At 41.3% G+C, this 15,520-nt stretch overlaps 1 protein-coding gene across 1 annotated transcript; it reads right to left on the bottom strand.

Annotated features, from left to right (window-relative positions):
* Positions 1-13,098: 13,098 nt before the first annotated feature.
* Positions 13,099-14,693, bottom strand: LOC140522545 (mas-related G-protein coupled receptor member X1-like). Its single transcript, XM_072637951.1, has 2 exons — positions 14,358-14,693; positions 13,099-14,104 (listed from the first exon to the last, which is right to left on the bottom strand). The coding sequence occupies exon 2, from the start codon at positions 14,062-14,064 to the stop codon at positions 13,099-13,101; it is 966 nt and encodes a 321-aa protein (XP_072494052.1). The 5' UTR covers positions 14,065-14,104; positions 14,358-14,693.
* Between the last annotated feature and the right edge of the window lie 827 nt (positions 14,694-15,520).

Genomic DNA, 15,520 nt, shown 5'->3' with positions numbered 1-15,520 from the left:
CCCCAAGAAGGCTACAATTAAGCATGATATACATATATATGTATTTATATGAATATACTCTTATTCTTTTCTAAACATATATATTATTCTCTCTTTAATCAAGATCTGATGTCAGAAGGGTTTTCTTTCTGATTTAGAGAATTAGAGAATCTACAGACAACATTTCCATTTTACAGTTGAATAAATTGAGTTCCAGAGTTGTTAAGTCATTTGTCTAATATGACATAGGAGGTTGTTGACTCCTTGGTCAAAAAGAACTACAATAGCTCTTTAAGAAAGGGACATTAGTAGTGAAGAGTTGCCCTGTCTCTCCAGTGCTATCCATCCAGGATGTGAGACAAGACTTCTTGAGCTTTGTCATTGCCACACAGGAGGGTGATGAGAATGCTGAGGGGCCTTGGTTCTTGACATACCAAGATTATTGGAAGAAACTGTGGTTGTTTTCCCTGGATCAGAGAAAATTTAGGAGTAACAGGGACACTATGAAGTATTAGAAGACAAATGAAACTTTTTCTGGTTGGTCCTTCTGAAATTCCACATAGTCGGGATTCATTCTACCCTTCCCACTCCCCAGTTCACTTGATGTAGACTACAATGTGACGGGATGTTAAAACTGTTTAATGTATTTATGAGTCCTTTCGATTCAGGCTTCCATAGAAGAGAGGAGCCAATAGCAAAGAGCTCTTCCTGCCTCAGTAGAACTATGTGCTGGAAATAGAAAGAATTTAGAGACCAAAGAGACACAGTCAGGATCAAACATGATTTAATAATTACTACTAAGATGAATGGAGACCTTTAAATACCATATTCCAAAAAGCAAACAATAAAGGTTTAGAGTCAAGAATCACTCACCAAATTTCACTTCCCTGGGCTGATTGATCTGGAGATAGTCTTCTGTCCTCTGACTATGGGTTTGCTGTCAGGTCCCTCTGATGAGACTTGGAGACAGAACAAGCCTTATCAAAAGTGTGGACAATCCTGTGATTTCCTGCGCAGCCAATGGCCAATCAGAATCCAAGGACTGTTAAATGACGTTCCTTCAGGGTACTTATCTAACCCTCTCTAGTGACTCTGTTCATCTCCTCCTCTTCCTGTGATGCCTTGTGACCTGCCCACCCCTAACCTTTATGGCCACTCATGCTAATGTTCTCTGTTTGTAGATAACATTTTACCAACCAACTTTTCCATACAACAGGCTTGACTAAGTCACCAGGAATTTTTCCTGAGCTCCAGCTTTGTCTGAAACCCTAGCTTAGGAAGGGAACTAGGATTAACCTAAGGAAGCCTTTCCCCAGTGCATCCCCGGAACATAGATTTAGAGCTGAAAGTGACCTAAGAAGACATCAAGTCCAATACATTGATTTTCTAGATGAAGAAACTGAGAAATGGGGGAACTTGTTACTTTCCCTCCCTTCCCTTTTCCTTTTTTTGGTAATCACTTCAAATTCATTTGTGAAATGTAACTTTTCTTTTCTCTTATATTAATAATAGAACATTTAAGTTTCCCCCAAATATTTTCACAAACCTTCTGATTTTTTACACTTCATCTTTATTTTCAAATATCTCTTCCCTTCACCTAACCAGTAAGACAGTCTTCATCAGGAAAGAGAAAAAAGTAATTCAGCTCACCTACACAACACTTAGGAGGTGCATTGGATAGAGCACTCAGCCGGGAGCCAGGGAGAGTCATATTCCTGAGTTCAAATCTGTCCTCAGACACTTCTCATCTGTGTGATCCTGGATCAGTCACTGAGTCCTGTCAGCCTCCGTTTGATCATCTGTGAAATGACCTGGGGAAGAAATGGCAAATTCTTTCAGTATCTGCAAAGAAAAATCCAAATGAGGTCACACAAAGTTAGACATAGCTGAAAATGGATGAAAAATAACAACATAATTCCCCAGATCTGTAAAGAAAAGAGGGAAGTTTATTTTCCGTTCTAAGACCAAGTTTCTTGTCCATTGTAAAAATATTGTATTCAATTCCTTTCTTGTGTTCTCCTTTTATTTGCATTTTTCTCTGTTAATGTGCATGTTTTCTTCATGCACCTCATTTAAATTCGTGTCAGTTTAAGTTTTCTCATGTTTCTCTGCATTGTCAAAAAACATTTATTAAGTGCCTACTATGTGCCTCATTTCTTGTTTAAATTCATGTAATCAGAACTACTTTGTGTATTTTGTTATCATCTCTATCTGTTAAGATCTCCCTCTCCGTAAAAAATACTACTAAATCATTAAAACATGAGAAAAAAGGATTCAGCAAAGCATGGAATAAGCGAGAAATGAAGGAAGATCAAAGTATGTAGAGCCAGGAGAAGAAGATATATAATGACCACAGAAATGGTATAAGTTTTGGTTCATTTTACTAACAGACCTATAGTAATGGTTTTGTGGACAATGTGGAGAATGAGTGGCAAGTAAAAATGAGTAAATAGTAGTCATACAAACTGTCTTTTCTCCTTTGTCAGTCTCCTGATAATAATGTAGATAAAAACCTTCACTCACTCTTTTCTTAGGCCCAGGAACAATCCCGTAACTTTCATGCAAACCTGCTCTGTCCACACATGCCTTCATCCTAATGCATTGGTTCCCTTGAATTATGAGGAACTCCGGGATTATAAATGGATTCCTGGACTTGGAGTCAGGAAAATCTGGATTCCAACTCTATCTTTATTAAACGGGTGACCCTAGACAGTTTGTGCAGCTTTTCTAAGCCCCTGAGTTTCCTCATGTCTTGAATGAGGAAAATAGCAGCACCTGCATTCTAGGTAAAATGATGAAACTGACCAATCTTGTGACAACTCATTCGGAGGCTTGATGAGGCTGCTTCCAGATGTGCTTGATGAGCTGAAAACCTTTATCTGCCCTCTTCAGAGCATGGGCAGGTATTCCTTGAGTGGATCCTCTTGGCTTCTGATATAATGATGAAATTTCTTTTTTATATGGTGGTGCCAATGTTCTGCATTGGTACAAGATGGAGCAAACTGTGCATGATCTAAGAAATTGACCCATTTTCAAGCTATGCAAAGTTATTTACAAACCTACTTGTTAGTTTCAATTCTTATAGAATGTTAAAAAAAGAATATTTAAGAACGTTCCCCAAACTGCTTTCCAGAACTCCTGTTTATTATGAAACACCTCCCTGAGTAATTTTCCAGCCCCTCTTTGGTCAGGGAACATACTCCTGCTGGCTGCTCTTGGACCTCTCACCTTGAGTCAAATATTGCCCCGTTTGGAACAGATTTCTAAGCATATGTGTTGCTCCCGTGTTTCCCTTCCTGCTTGGGGGAAATGGAACCACAAAAGAACATACCCGAAATGCTGGTAACTTTAGAAGTTTATTGATCATCTCTCAGAACTGCCTAAGTGAAGCTGAATGGATTTGTTCCAGAGGTGGAGCTCACGTCTTACTCTCCTCTGTTACACATCATTGACATGAAAATAGATTATTTCATATTCAAAGTTATAGTTCCTATTTGTGAATTTCCCTCCATCCTATTTTTTCCCCTTAGTATCCTTCTCAGTCTCTCTTTTTACCTTATTTCTCTTACCTTATCCTTTTCCATTGTGCTCCAAATCTTTGTTCTACCGATCACACTGAGTCCCCCACTTATTCTCTCCCTTTCTTTCCTAAATTTTAATCTACACACCCTTCTAAAAATTCCTCTCTTATCCAGTACTTTCATCCTCTTTATCAGTTCGTAAGCCTTTTAAAAAATATCCTCTTAGATACATATGTTGTTTCTTCCCACTTTAACCCACATCCTATGAGAGCAAGGTTCCAATTGTACCAGACTTTCCCCACATCTATGTCCTCTGCAACAATTCTTCCTTTCATCACACATTTGTATGAGACAATTGTTCTTTTTTTACTTTTTACTACCCAATTTTCTTTACTAGTCTCACTCCATCAGATTTAACTCAGGCCCAATCTTTTTTTCCAACTACATTGGTAATGATGTCAGCTTTAAAAATACTGATAACATATTCATAGCTAAGAAGTAAACGATTTGAATTTAATGGGTCCCTTAAATTCATCTTTAATGTTTTCCTCATATTTCTTCTGAATCTTCTATACTGAATTTTCGGCTTAGTTCTGGTGTTTTTAGTTACAAATATCTGAAAGTTCATTAAATGTTTAATTTAAAAATTAAAGATTATACTTGAATTTGATGGGTAAGTCACAGTGGAAAACAGAGGAATGAATTGAAAATCAGAATTCCCCAATATGTTGTTTACAAGTAATTCATTTAAAAATGGGAGATACACAGAACTAAAATGGAAGTTTGGCATCGAATTTATTAGGCTTCACCTGCTGCAAAAAATGCAGGGGTGGCAATCATGATCTCAGACAGTGTTAATAAGGCTAATAAAGCTCTAACTAAAGGAGATTACAGGTTAATTATATTTTGATAAAAGATACCAACAACAACTGTGAAACAATAACAATACTGAACTTATATGAACCAAATACAATGCATCTACATTTTTTTTGACATTTTTTTTTAATTTAGCTTTTAACATTCATTTTCACAAAATTTTGGGTTACAAATTTTCTCCCCTTTTCTCCCCTCACCCCCCAAACGCCAAGCATTCTAATTGCCCCTATGACCAATCTGCTCTCTCTTCTATCATCCCTCTCTGCCCTTGTCTCTGTCTTCTCTTTTGTCCTGTAGGGCCAGATAGCTTTCTATACCCCTTTACCTGTATTTCTTATTTCCTAGTGGTAAGAACATTACAGTTGATCCTAACACTTTGAGTTCCCACTTCTTTAGCTCCCTCCCTCTCCACCCCTTCCCTTTGGAAGGCAAGCAATTCAATATAGGCCAAATCTGTGTAGTTTTGCAAATGACTTCCATAATAGTTGTGTTGTATAGGACTAACTATATTTCCCTCCATCCTATCCTGTCCCCCATTACTTCTATTCTCTTTTGATCCTATCCCTCCCCATGAGTGTTGACCTCAAATTGCACTCTCCTCCCCATGCCCTCCCCTCTATCATCCCCCCCCCCACTCTGCTTATCCCCTTATCCTCCACTTTCCTGTGTTGTAAGATAGGTTTTCATACCAAAATGAGTAGGCATTTTATTCTTTCCTTTAGTGGAATGTGATGAGAGTAGACTTCATGTTTTTCTCTCACCTCCCCTCTTTATCCCTCCACTAATGAGTCTGTTGCTTGCCTCTTTTATGAGAGATAATTTGCCCCATTCAATTCTCCCTTTCTCCTCCCAATATCTTTCTCTCTCACTGCTTGATTTCATTTTTTTAAAGATATGATCCCATCCTCTTCAATTCACTCTGTGCACTCTGTCTCTATGTGTGTGTGAGTGTGTGCATGTGTGTGTGTGTAATCCCACCCAGTACCCAGATACTGAAATGTTTCAAGAGTTACAAATATTGTCTTTCCATGTAGGAATGTAAACAGTTCAACTTTAGTAAGTCCCTTATGACTTCTCTTTGCTGTTCACCTTTTCATGGTTCTCTTCATTCTTGTGTTTGGAAGTCAAATTTTCTTTTCAGCTCTGGTCTTTTCATCAAGAATGCTTGAAAATCCTCTATTTCATTGAAAGACCAATTTTTCCCCTGAAGTATTATACTCAGTTTTGCTGGGTAGGTGATTCTTGGTTTTAGTCCTAGTTCCTTTGACTTCTGGAATATCCTATTCCATGCCCTTCGATCCCTTAATGTAGAAGCTGCTAGATCTTGTGTTATCCTGATTGTATTTCCACAATACTTGAATTGTTTCTTTCTAGCTGCTTGCAATATTTTCTCTTTCACCTGGGAGTTCTGAAATTTGGCCACAATGTTCCTAGGAGTTTCTCTTTTTGGATCTCTTTCATGCGGTGTTCTGTGGATTCCTTGAATATTTATTTTGCCCTCTGGTTCTAGAATCTCAGGGCAGTTTTCATTGATAATTTCATGAAAGATGATGTCTAGGCTCTTCTTTTGATCATGGCTTTCAGGTAGTCCCATAATTTTTAAATTGTCTCTCCTGGATCTATTTTCCAGGTCAGTTGTTTTTCCAATGAGATATTTCACATTATCTTCCATTTTTCCATTCCTCTGGCTTTGTTCTGTGATTTCTTGCTTTCTCATACAGTCCTTAGCCTCCATCTGTGCCATTCTAATTTTGAAAGAACTATTTTCTTCAGTGAGCTTTTGAATCTCCTTTTCCATTTGGCTAATTCTGCTTTTGAAAGCATTCTTCTCCTCATTGGCTTTTTGAACCTCTTTTGCCAATTGAGTTAGGCTAGTTTTCAAGGTGTTATTTTCTTCAACATTTTTTTGGGTCTCCTTTAGCAGGGAGCTGATTTGCTGTTCATGCTTTGACTTCATGTCTCTCATTTCTCTTCCCAGCTTTTCCTCCACCTCTCTAACTTGATTTTCAAAATTCTTTTTGAGCTCTTCCATGGCCTGAGCCCATTGAGTGGGCTGAGACACAGAAGCCTTGATTTCTGTGTCTTTGCCTGATGGTAAGCATTGTTCTTCCTCATCAGAAAGGAAGGGAGGAAATGCCTGTTCACCAAGAAAGTAACCTTCTATAGTCTTATTTCTTTTCCCTTTTCTGGGCATTTTCCCAGCCAGTGACTTGACCTCTGAATATTTTCCTCACACCCACCTCACCTCCTCATCCTCCCAGCCAGTGTTTGGGGTCTGAGATTCAAATGCTGCTTCCAGCCTCAGGGCTTTGGGCGGGGGCAGGGCTGCTATTCAGTGTGAGATTAAATTCAGATGCTCAGATGGGGGCATGGCTGCCTCTCAGGCTCAGTTCCCTCAGGGAGTTTATGCACAGACCTTCAACAATGGATCCAGGCTCCTGCCTGCTTGGGGAGCCCTGGTCTGCCGCTGCCCCTCAGCTTCTGTCTCCCGAGGGGGCCCAAGCCATGGGGGCACCCCACTCCCCCCTCGACCCTCCAAAGAGACTCTCTCACCGACCCCCGTCACCTGTGGGTGGAGGTACTTGTGCGGCCGCTGGAGATCCCGTCCCTGAAGCCCGCTCGGATCTGTTCCTCTCGGTGCCGCGGCCACAGCAGGGCTGTACTCAGCACCCAGTCCGCAGCACGAAGGACCTTTTACGAGAGGTTTGCAGGTCTCTCCGGAACAGAAATCTCCCTCGCTCCAATGGTCTGTGGCCTCTGGGTGCAGAATTCACCGTGAGTTACTTCTTTGTAGTTGTTCTATGGGTTGTGGGTTCGGAGCTATGTGTATGTGCGTCTTTCTACTACGCCATCTTGGCTCCGCCTGCATCTACATTTTTTAAAGAAAATTTGAGAGGTAGATGTAGTATTATAATAGTGGGTAACTGTAATTTTCACCTTTCAGTATTTGATAAATTTAACCAAAAATTAATGAGAAAGAAGTTAACAAAATTTTAGATAAGTTAGATGTGAGAGCTATGTGGAGCGAAGTAAATGAAAATGGAAAGAAATATACCTTTCACCCCCTAGTAGTTTATGATAGTTTTACAATGACTTTCAATATGTGAGGATATGAAATTTTATATCTGAAAACAGAAAACAGAAATATTAAAAGTATTCTTTTCAGAACACAATGCAATAAAAATAATATTTAATAAGGGACCACAGAAACATAGGCTAAAAACTGGTTAGAGATTAAGCAAACTTATGTTAAAGAATGAATGGGTTAAAGGACAAATCATAGAAACAATTAAAAATTCATTAAAGAGGGGAAGAGCTAATATGGCGGAGTAGAAAGACACACATATTCAGGGTCTCCCCACACAGCCCGTAAAACACCTGTATAGAGGGACTCTCAAGAAATTCTGGAGCAACAGAAGTGGAGAACAACGGGGTAGAGGAGATTTCTAGGCCAGGGTGACCTGAAAGGCCCATGGGAAATGTCTGTTGCACCAGAGGCTCAGTGGAGCTCAGCCCAACCTTAGCCACGTTTGGCAGCTCGGGAACAGCTCTTGCTGGCGGAATCCCCAGTACTGAAATCCCTAGTCCCAGCAGCAGCAGGATCTCAGATCCCTCAACCCACAGGCGCCAAAGGTCAGTGACAGGGTTTTATCAGCTGGCCAGGAAAGGAGAAGGGCCTTCCCATAGCTCTTGCCTCACGCAGCCTCTGCAGAGGCCACATTTGCAGGCCCAGCAGCCAGATCCATTATTGAAGCATAAAAACCCCTGGGGGCATTGAAAAGCTGAGTCTTGCCTCAGCCCTGGGTGGAGGCCCTAGCAGAGCTGTTCTTTATCTCACACTGAATCGTGGCCCTGCTCATCCAGCTTATCTGAAAATCAGCCCCCAGTGCTGACTTGGAGGAACTGGAGACCAGTTGGCTGTGGAGAGGTAACTGCTAAGATTCTGGGCACAAAAATCCCTCTCTGCATCCAAACCAGTACACACCTGATTGTGCCACCTTGAAGGAACAAAGACATTACAGATACACAGAGTATACCCTGCTCTTGACAGTGGACCCAAAAGTCAAGTAACTGGTTGGGAAAATGTGCAGAAAAGGGAAAAAATAAGACTATAGAAGGTTACTTTTTTGGTGAACAGATATTTTCTCCTATCCTTTCAGATGAGGAAGAACAATGCTTAGCATCAGGGAAAGACATAAAAGTCAAGGCTTCTGTATCCCAAACATCCAAAATGAATATTCAATGGGCCCAGGCATGGGAAAGCTCAAAAAGGATTTTGAAAATCAAGTAAGAGAGGTCGAAGAAAAATTGGTAAGAGAAATGAGAGAGATGCAAGGAAAGCATGAAAAACGGGTCAACACCTTGTTAAGGAGACCCCCAAAACGCTGAAGAAAATAACACCTTGAAAAACAGGCTAACTCAATTGACAAAAGAGGTTCAAAAAGCTAATGAGGAGAAGAATGCTTTAAAAAGTAGAATCTGCCAAATGAAAAAGGAGTTTCAAAACCTCACTGAAGAAAACAGTTCTTTAAAAATTAGAATGGAACAGATGGAGGTTAATGACTTTATGAGAAACCAAGAAATCACAAAACAAAACCAAAAGAATGAAAAAATGGAAGATAATGTGACGTATCTCACTGAAAAAACAAATGATCTGGAAAATAGATCCAGGAGAGACAATTCAAAAATTATGGGACTACCTGAAAACCATGATCAAAAAAAGAGCCTAGGCATCATCTTCCATGAAATTATCAAGGAAAACTGTCCTGATATTCTAGAATCAGGGGGCAAAATAAATATTGAAAGAATCTACCTATCACTTCTTGAAAGATATCCAAAAAGAGAAACTCCCAGGATCATTGTGGCCAAATTCCAGAGTTCCCTGGTCAAGGAGAAAATAGTGCAACAGCTAGAAAGAATCATTTCAAGTATTGTGGAAATACAATCAGGATAACACAAGATCTAGCAACTTCTACCCTAAGGGATCGAAGGGGGTGGAATATGATATTCTAGAAGTCAAAGAAACTAGGACTAAAACCAAGAATCACCTACCAAGAAAACTGAGTATAATATTGCAGGGGAAAAATTTCAATGAAATAGAGGACTTTCAAGCATTCCTGATGAAAAGACCAGAGCTGAAAAGAATATTTGACTTTCAAACACAAGGAGGAAGAGAAGCATGAAAAGGAAACAGCAAAGAGAAGTCATAAAAGACTTACTAAAGTTGAACTATTTACATTCCTACATGGAAAGACAATATTTGTAACTCTTGAAGCTTTTTTCAGTATCTGTGTAGTTGGTGGGATTACACACACACACACACACACACACACACACACACAGAGCACAGGGTGAATTGAATAGGATGGGATCATATCTTAAAATAATGAAATTAAGCAGCGAGAGAGAAATGTATTGGGAGGAGAAAGGCAGAAATGGAATGGGGGTAAATTATCTCTCAGAAAAGAGGCAAGTAATAGACTTTTCAGTGGAGGGAAAAAGGGGAGAGGTGAGAGAAAAAACGTGAAACTTACTCTCATCACATTCTACTAAAGGAAGGAATAAAATGCACACTTATTTTGGTATGAAAACCTATCTTACAATACAGGAGATTGGGGAAGAAGGGGATAAGCAGTTGGGGGGACAATGCAAGGGAGGGCAGTGGGAGGAGGGAGCAGTATTGGGGATTGATAGGATCAAAAGAGAGAATAGAAGAAACGTGGGGCAGGATAGGATGGAGGGAAATATAGTTAGTCTTACACAACACGACTATTATGGAAGTCATTGGCAGAACTACACAGATATGGCCTATATTGCATTGCTTGCCTTCCGAAACGGAATGGGTGGAGAGGGAGGCATGAAGAGAAGGTGAAACTCAAAGTTTTAGGAACAACTGTTGAGTATTGTTCTTGCAACTAAGAAATAAGAAATACAGGTAATGGGGGTATCGAAATTTATCTTGCCCTTCAGGACAAAAGAGAAGATGGGGAGAAGGGAAGGGAGGGATGTTAGAAGGGAGGACAGATTGGTGATAGGGGTAATTAGAATACTCAGCGATTTGGTGTGGGGGAGGGGAGAAATGGGGAGAAAATTTGGAACCTACAATTTTTTGGAAATGAATGTTGAAAATTTAAATAAATAAATTTAAATTAAAAAAAACAAAAAAAATTTATTAAACAAAATGTCAGTAATGAGACAACATACCACAACCTAGGGATACAGGAAAAGCAAGAATCAGAGGAAAATTTGTGTGTAAGTACTTACATCTATGAAATAGACAAACAGCAGACCCTGGACCTCACTCTCCAAGTAAAGTAGCCTCCAGCAAGCTAGGGGGCTCCAAAGAGCACAGAGTATTGGGTCTGGAGGCAGGAAGATCTGAGTTCAAATCCTCAGGTGCTTGCTTTGGGACCCTGGTATGCAATTAAGTATGCAATGAAGAAAACTAGAAAAAGAGAACAAACTAAAAATTTCCAACTAAACATTAGATTGGAAATCTTAAAAACTGAAGATGAGATGAATGAAATTGATTAGAAAAACCGACTGAATTGATAAATAAACTAGGAGCTGATTTTAAGAAAAAAATGATAGAGATGTGCAATTGGTTAATTTGATTTAAGAAGAGAGAAGATAACCAAATCACTAGTACTAAAAATGAATAGTGTGAATCTACCACCAATGAAGATGAAATTAAATTGAGGATAAGGAGTTATTTTGCACAATTACATGCCAAGAAATTTAACACTTTAAGTGAAATGCAAGAATATTCTCAAAAATATAAATTGCCTAGATTAGCAGAAGAGGAAATAGAATATTTAAAAAGACCTATTTTAGAAAAAAAATTGAACAGGACAAAAATGAGATTCCCAAGAAAACAGTTCCATTACTAGTTGGATTTACAAGAGAATTCTATGAAAAATTTGAAGATGAAGTAATTCTAATATAAAAAATTGGAATAATAGTCAAGGAAGGAGCCTATGAAAGTCCTTTTATGAAACAAATATGATATTGATACATAAAACACAAAGAATGAAAGCAGAGGAAGAAAGTTATAGGTATAGATAAGGTCATAGCTAAAAGATTAAAACAATATACTACAAAGATTATGACCAAGTGGGATTTATAGCAGGAATGTAGGGATAGTATAAAATAAGGAAAATTATAAACACAATTGATTAAACCAGTAGTAAAAATTTTTAACAATCAGACATTTACACCAGTCTGTGTGGAGACCAGAAAAATTACGGGACCTGAAACCACTGAAGAAACAGCACGGTCATTGACAGTGGAGGAATCAAACAGAGGCTGAATGATGTCTCATAGACTGGATAGGAAATTGTTGCTCCATGCATGTTTATGAGTGTGCATGTGCTATGTGGCATGTGTATGTAATGAATAGGTGTGTTGTGTGGCATATATACATGGTGTGTGTGATATGTATACGTGTGATATGTATCCCCTTCCCCAATTTTGGTCTCCTTAGGGTGTGCTCTCTCCTGTACCACCACTACAATATTCACGATCATCAGGAACTGGGTCAAGCAGAGTGAAAGAATGATCAGAATAGAGAGGGTCACAGAAACATAGAAAAACAGAGACTCAGAGAGATGGAGCCCTGGAGAAACAGACTGGAAACAAGAAGGGAAGCTGACTCTCAGCCTTGACCTTTAGAGACAGAGAAGTATTTGGCTGAACAACGATGATGGATCTGGTAGAGGGAGGGGAAAGGAGCACAAGCAGGGAATGGAGGGCACCTGGCTGAGCTGGAATCTTTCCTTTTTAGAGGGAAGAGGGGGAACGAGGCCTGAGGGGACCTTGTGGATCAAGTCTGAGAGAAGACAAGGTGGGGGAGCATGGCCCCCAGAACCCTGAGGAGTCTGACCCCTGACTCTGCCTTCATTCACAGATTCACAAGGAGTGGACAGGGAGACATGGGGCCTTACAGGACGTCTTTCCTCTTCCTCTCCTCCTCAGAACAGGGACAGTGGCCTTTTGGTGGAGTAGCCTTCCTCTGAGCTTGTGACATATGAAACTCTGGGCCTGACTCTGCAGGTAGAGTAGCCTCCAGAAAACTAGGGGGATCCAAAGTGCACAGAGCATTAGGTCAGAAGTCAGGAAGATCTGAGTTCAAATCCAGTTTCATGTACTTGCTTGCTTGGGGACCCTTATTTAGTCACTGAACTCTGTCTGCCTCAGTTTCCTCAAGTGTAAAAGGGGGGTCTTAGGAGCACGTACCTCAATATATGTCAGGTATATTGAGAGGGTTAAATTAGATATTTGTAAAGCATTTAGTACAGTACCTCTAATAGTCCTGCTGTTCACTCATATGATTCTTTGTTACCCCCATCTGAGGTTTTCTTGGCAAAGATACTGGACTGGTTTACATTTCTTTTGCTAGCTCATTTTACAGATAAGGAAACTGAGGCAAAGTGAAGTGACTTGCAGAAGGTCATACTGTTGCTAAGTGTCTCAGGCCAGACCTGACCACAGTTCCCATTCCAGGCTGTGCAGCTCGATCCCCTGCATTGCCCATCTGCCTAATATAGAGCAGGCACCTTATAAATGTTTCTTCACAGTTTACAGTTCAAAGCCTGGGCACCAACATAAGGGATGGTAGGGGAATCTTGGTTTCCTTGCCAGGAAGGTGGGAAGAGGCTGCAGCGGGGTCTGGTACAGGGGCTCATGTCAAAAGCTCTGGAGTCTGAGCATCTTGTTCTTAGCCTCAGAAGGATGTCTCTGAGGTTTTGGTGTGAGAAGTACTCCTTGTCCCACCTCCCACCTCCTCATCCCCCAAGGCCCTCTGGAGGATCACCCTGAGGGGCTCCCTCCTTCGACACCTTTGGTTGCCCAGGAAGAAGTAAATGATGGGGTTTGCACTGCTGTTCACACAGGCCATTATTGGACGTAGCCAATATGGCAGGAATTGTGAGTGTGTCTCAAATTCTATGAAATTATCGATCCCTATGGGCAGGCCACAGAGCAGGAACACGAGGACTGTGAGCAGGACCAGGAGGTAGAGCCTGGGGGGCTGTCGGCGCTGGGAGCTGCACTGTACCCTCAGAAGCAGAGTCAAACTGGACACACACAACGTGCAGGTGTGGACGATGAACCACACGAACTGGAACATGATAATGGTATTGCTACAGACAGGGCCAGAAAACTTGCGCCAACAAAGTGTGCAATATACTGCACTGAACAGGATGACCACAACCCAGAGGACAGTGCACATGGTGGCAGACGTGTGCTTGGGGCGGTGACATCGGTACCAGATGGGGAAGAGAACAGAGAGGCAGCGATCTGTGCTGATCACAGCTACAAGGCTCACGCTTACAATGAAGAACATGTGTTGGAGGAAAAACCACACTACAACTATTACGTGAGAAGAAATAAATCTCAAAAGTTCGTTCATGTAGATCAGAAAGGAGGAACACAGGAAGAGGGCGTCGGCCCCAGCGAGGTTGAGGATGTACACAGAGAAGGGCTTCCTCTGGATACGAAAGCCCAGGAGCCACAGGACGATACTATTCCCCACCAGCCCAAGTATGACAATGAGCACAGTGAGGATCCGCATCCAGAAATACAAGTAAAACCGTCGTGGTTGCAGAAGAACTAAACTTGCATTTACACTTCTCTTTGTTGCATTGTCATGAGGATATTCCAGTTGTCCAGGTGTGGGGGACACAGCCATTGTAGTTGATGCAAGCCTGATGAAGTTGTCCTCAGAGGACCTGGGGACACAAAGACAAGGAAGGGTATAAGGGACTTTTCTAGAGATTTGCTGTCATCTTTACCTTCCAGAGTTAGAGCCTCCTCTTCCCCACTCCCTCTCTCTAGGGTACAGCTTCGTGGGACCACAGTGAGCAGAGTGCTTGGCCTAGAGAAAGAAGTGGGTTAAAATCTAGTCTCAGAGGTGGTGGAGCCCAGATGATGGAGGAGAAAGACACACAAAGGCAGCGTCTTCCCAGACAGCCCATAAAATACCTGTAGAGAGGAACTCTCAACAGATTTTGGAGCAGCAGAAGTGGAGAACAAGAGAGTGGAGTACATTTCCAGCCCAGGGTGACCTGAAAGGCCCATGGGAAACATCACTTGCAGTGGACACGGAGCCGAGCTCAGAGCCCATCCCAGCCTCTGCCAGTCAGTGTGATGAGTGTCTGGGAAGAGGACATCTTGGGCGAGAAATCTCCAGTCACGTCCCCGAGTCCTCAGATCCTTCAACCCATAGGCTCCAAAGGTCAGTGAGGGGGTTTATTCAGCTGGCTGGGAAGGGAGAAGGGCCTTCCCATAGCTCTGGCCCCAGGCAGCAGCTGGTTGCAGAGGCCACATTGGGCAGGTGGCAGCAGTTGTCAGGGAAGCCCCTAAATCAGCCTGCATGCATTGTTGGATCATAAAACCCCTGGGGGCACTGAGGGAGCTGGTCTTTTTCTCCAATGAATGGTGGCCCTGCCCATTCAGCTTATCTGAAGGTCAGCTTCCAGTGCTGACTTGGAGGAACTGGAGGCTAGGTGACTGTGGAGACGTAACTGCTAGGATTCTGGATACAAAAATCTCTTCCTGCTTCCAGATCACACTGGACTGTGCCACTTTGGAGGAACAGAGATATTAGAGATGCACAGAGTATACGCTACTCTTGACAGTGGACCTAAAAGTCAAGGAACTGGTTGGGAAAATGCCCAGAAAAAGGAAAAAAATAAGACTATAGAAGGTTACTTTCTTGGTGAATAGATATTTTCTCCCATCCTTTCAGATGAGGAAGAACAATGGTTACCATCAGAAAGAGACATAAAAGTCAAGGCCTCTGTATCCCAAACATCCAAAATAAATATTGAATGGGTTCAGGCCATGGAAGAGCTCAAAAAGGATTTTGAAATACAAGTAAGAGAGGTGGAGGAAAAAGTGGGAAGAGAAATGATAGAGATGCAAGAAAAGCATTAAAAGCAGGCCAACACCTTGCTAAAGGAGACCCAAAAAAATGCTGAAGAAAATAACAGCTTGAAAAATAGGCTACCTCAACTGGCAAAAGAGGTTCAAAAAGTCAGTGAGTAGCAGAATGCTTTAAAAAGCAGAATTAGCCATATGGAAAAAGAGGTTCAAAAACTGACTGAAGAAAATAGTTCTTTAAAAATTATAATGGAACAGATGGA

Source organism: Notamacropus eugenii, chromosome 2, assembly GCF_028372415.1.
Source record: "Notamacropus eugenii isolate mMacEug1 chromosome 2, mMacEug1.pri_v2, whole genome shotgun sequence".
In the NCBI taxonomy this organism is placed as follows: Eukaryota; Metazoa; Chordata; class Mammalia; order Diprotodontia; family Macropodidae; genus Notamacropus; species Notamacropus eugenii.
This window is presented reverse-complemented; position numbering and strand designations above follow the sequence as displayed.

Excerpts from the sequence above, each read along its gene's own strand:
- LOC140522545 (XM_072637951.1), bottom strand. The coding sequence starts at position 14,064 with ATGGCTGTGTCCCCCACACCTGGACAACTGGAATATCCTCATGACAAT.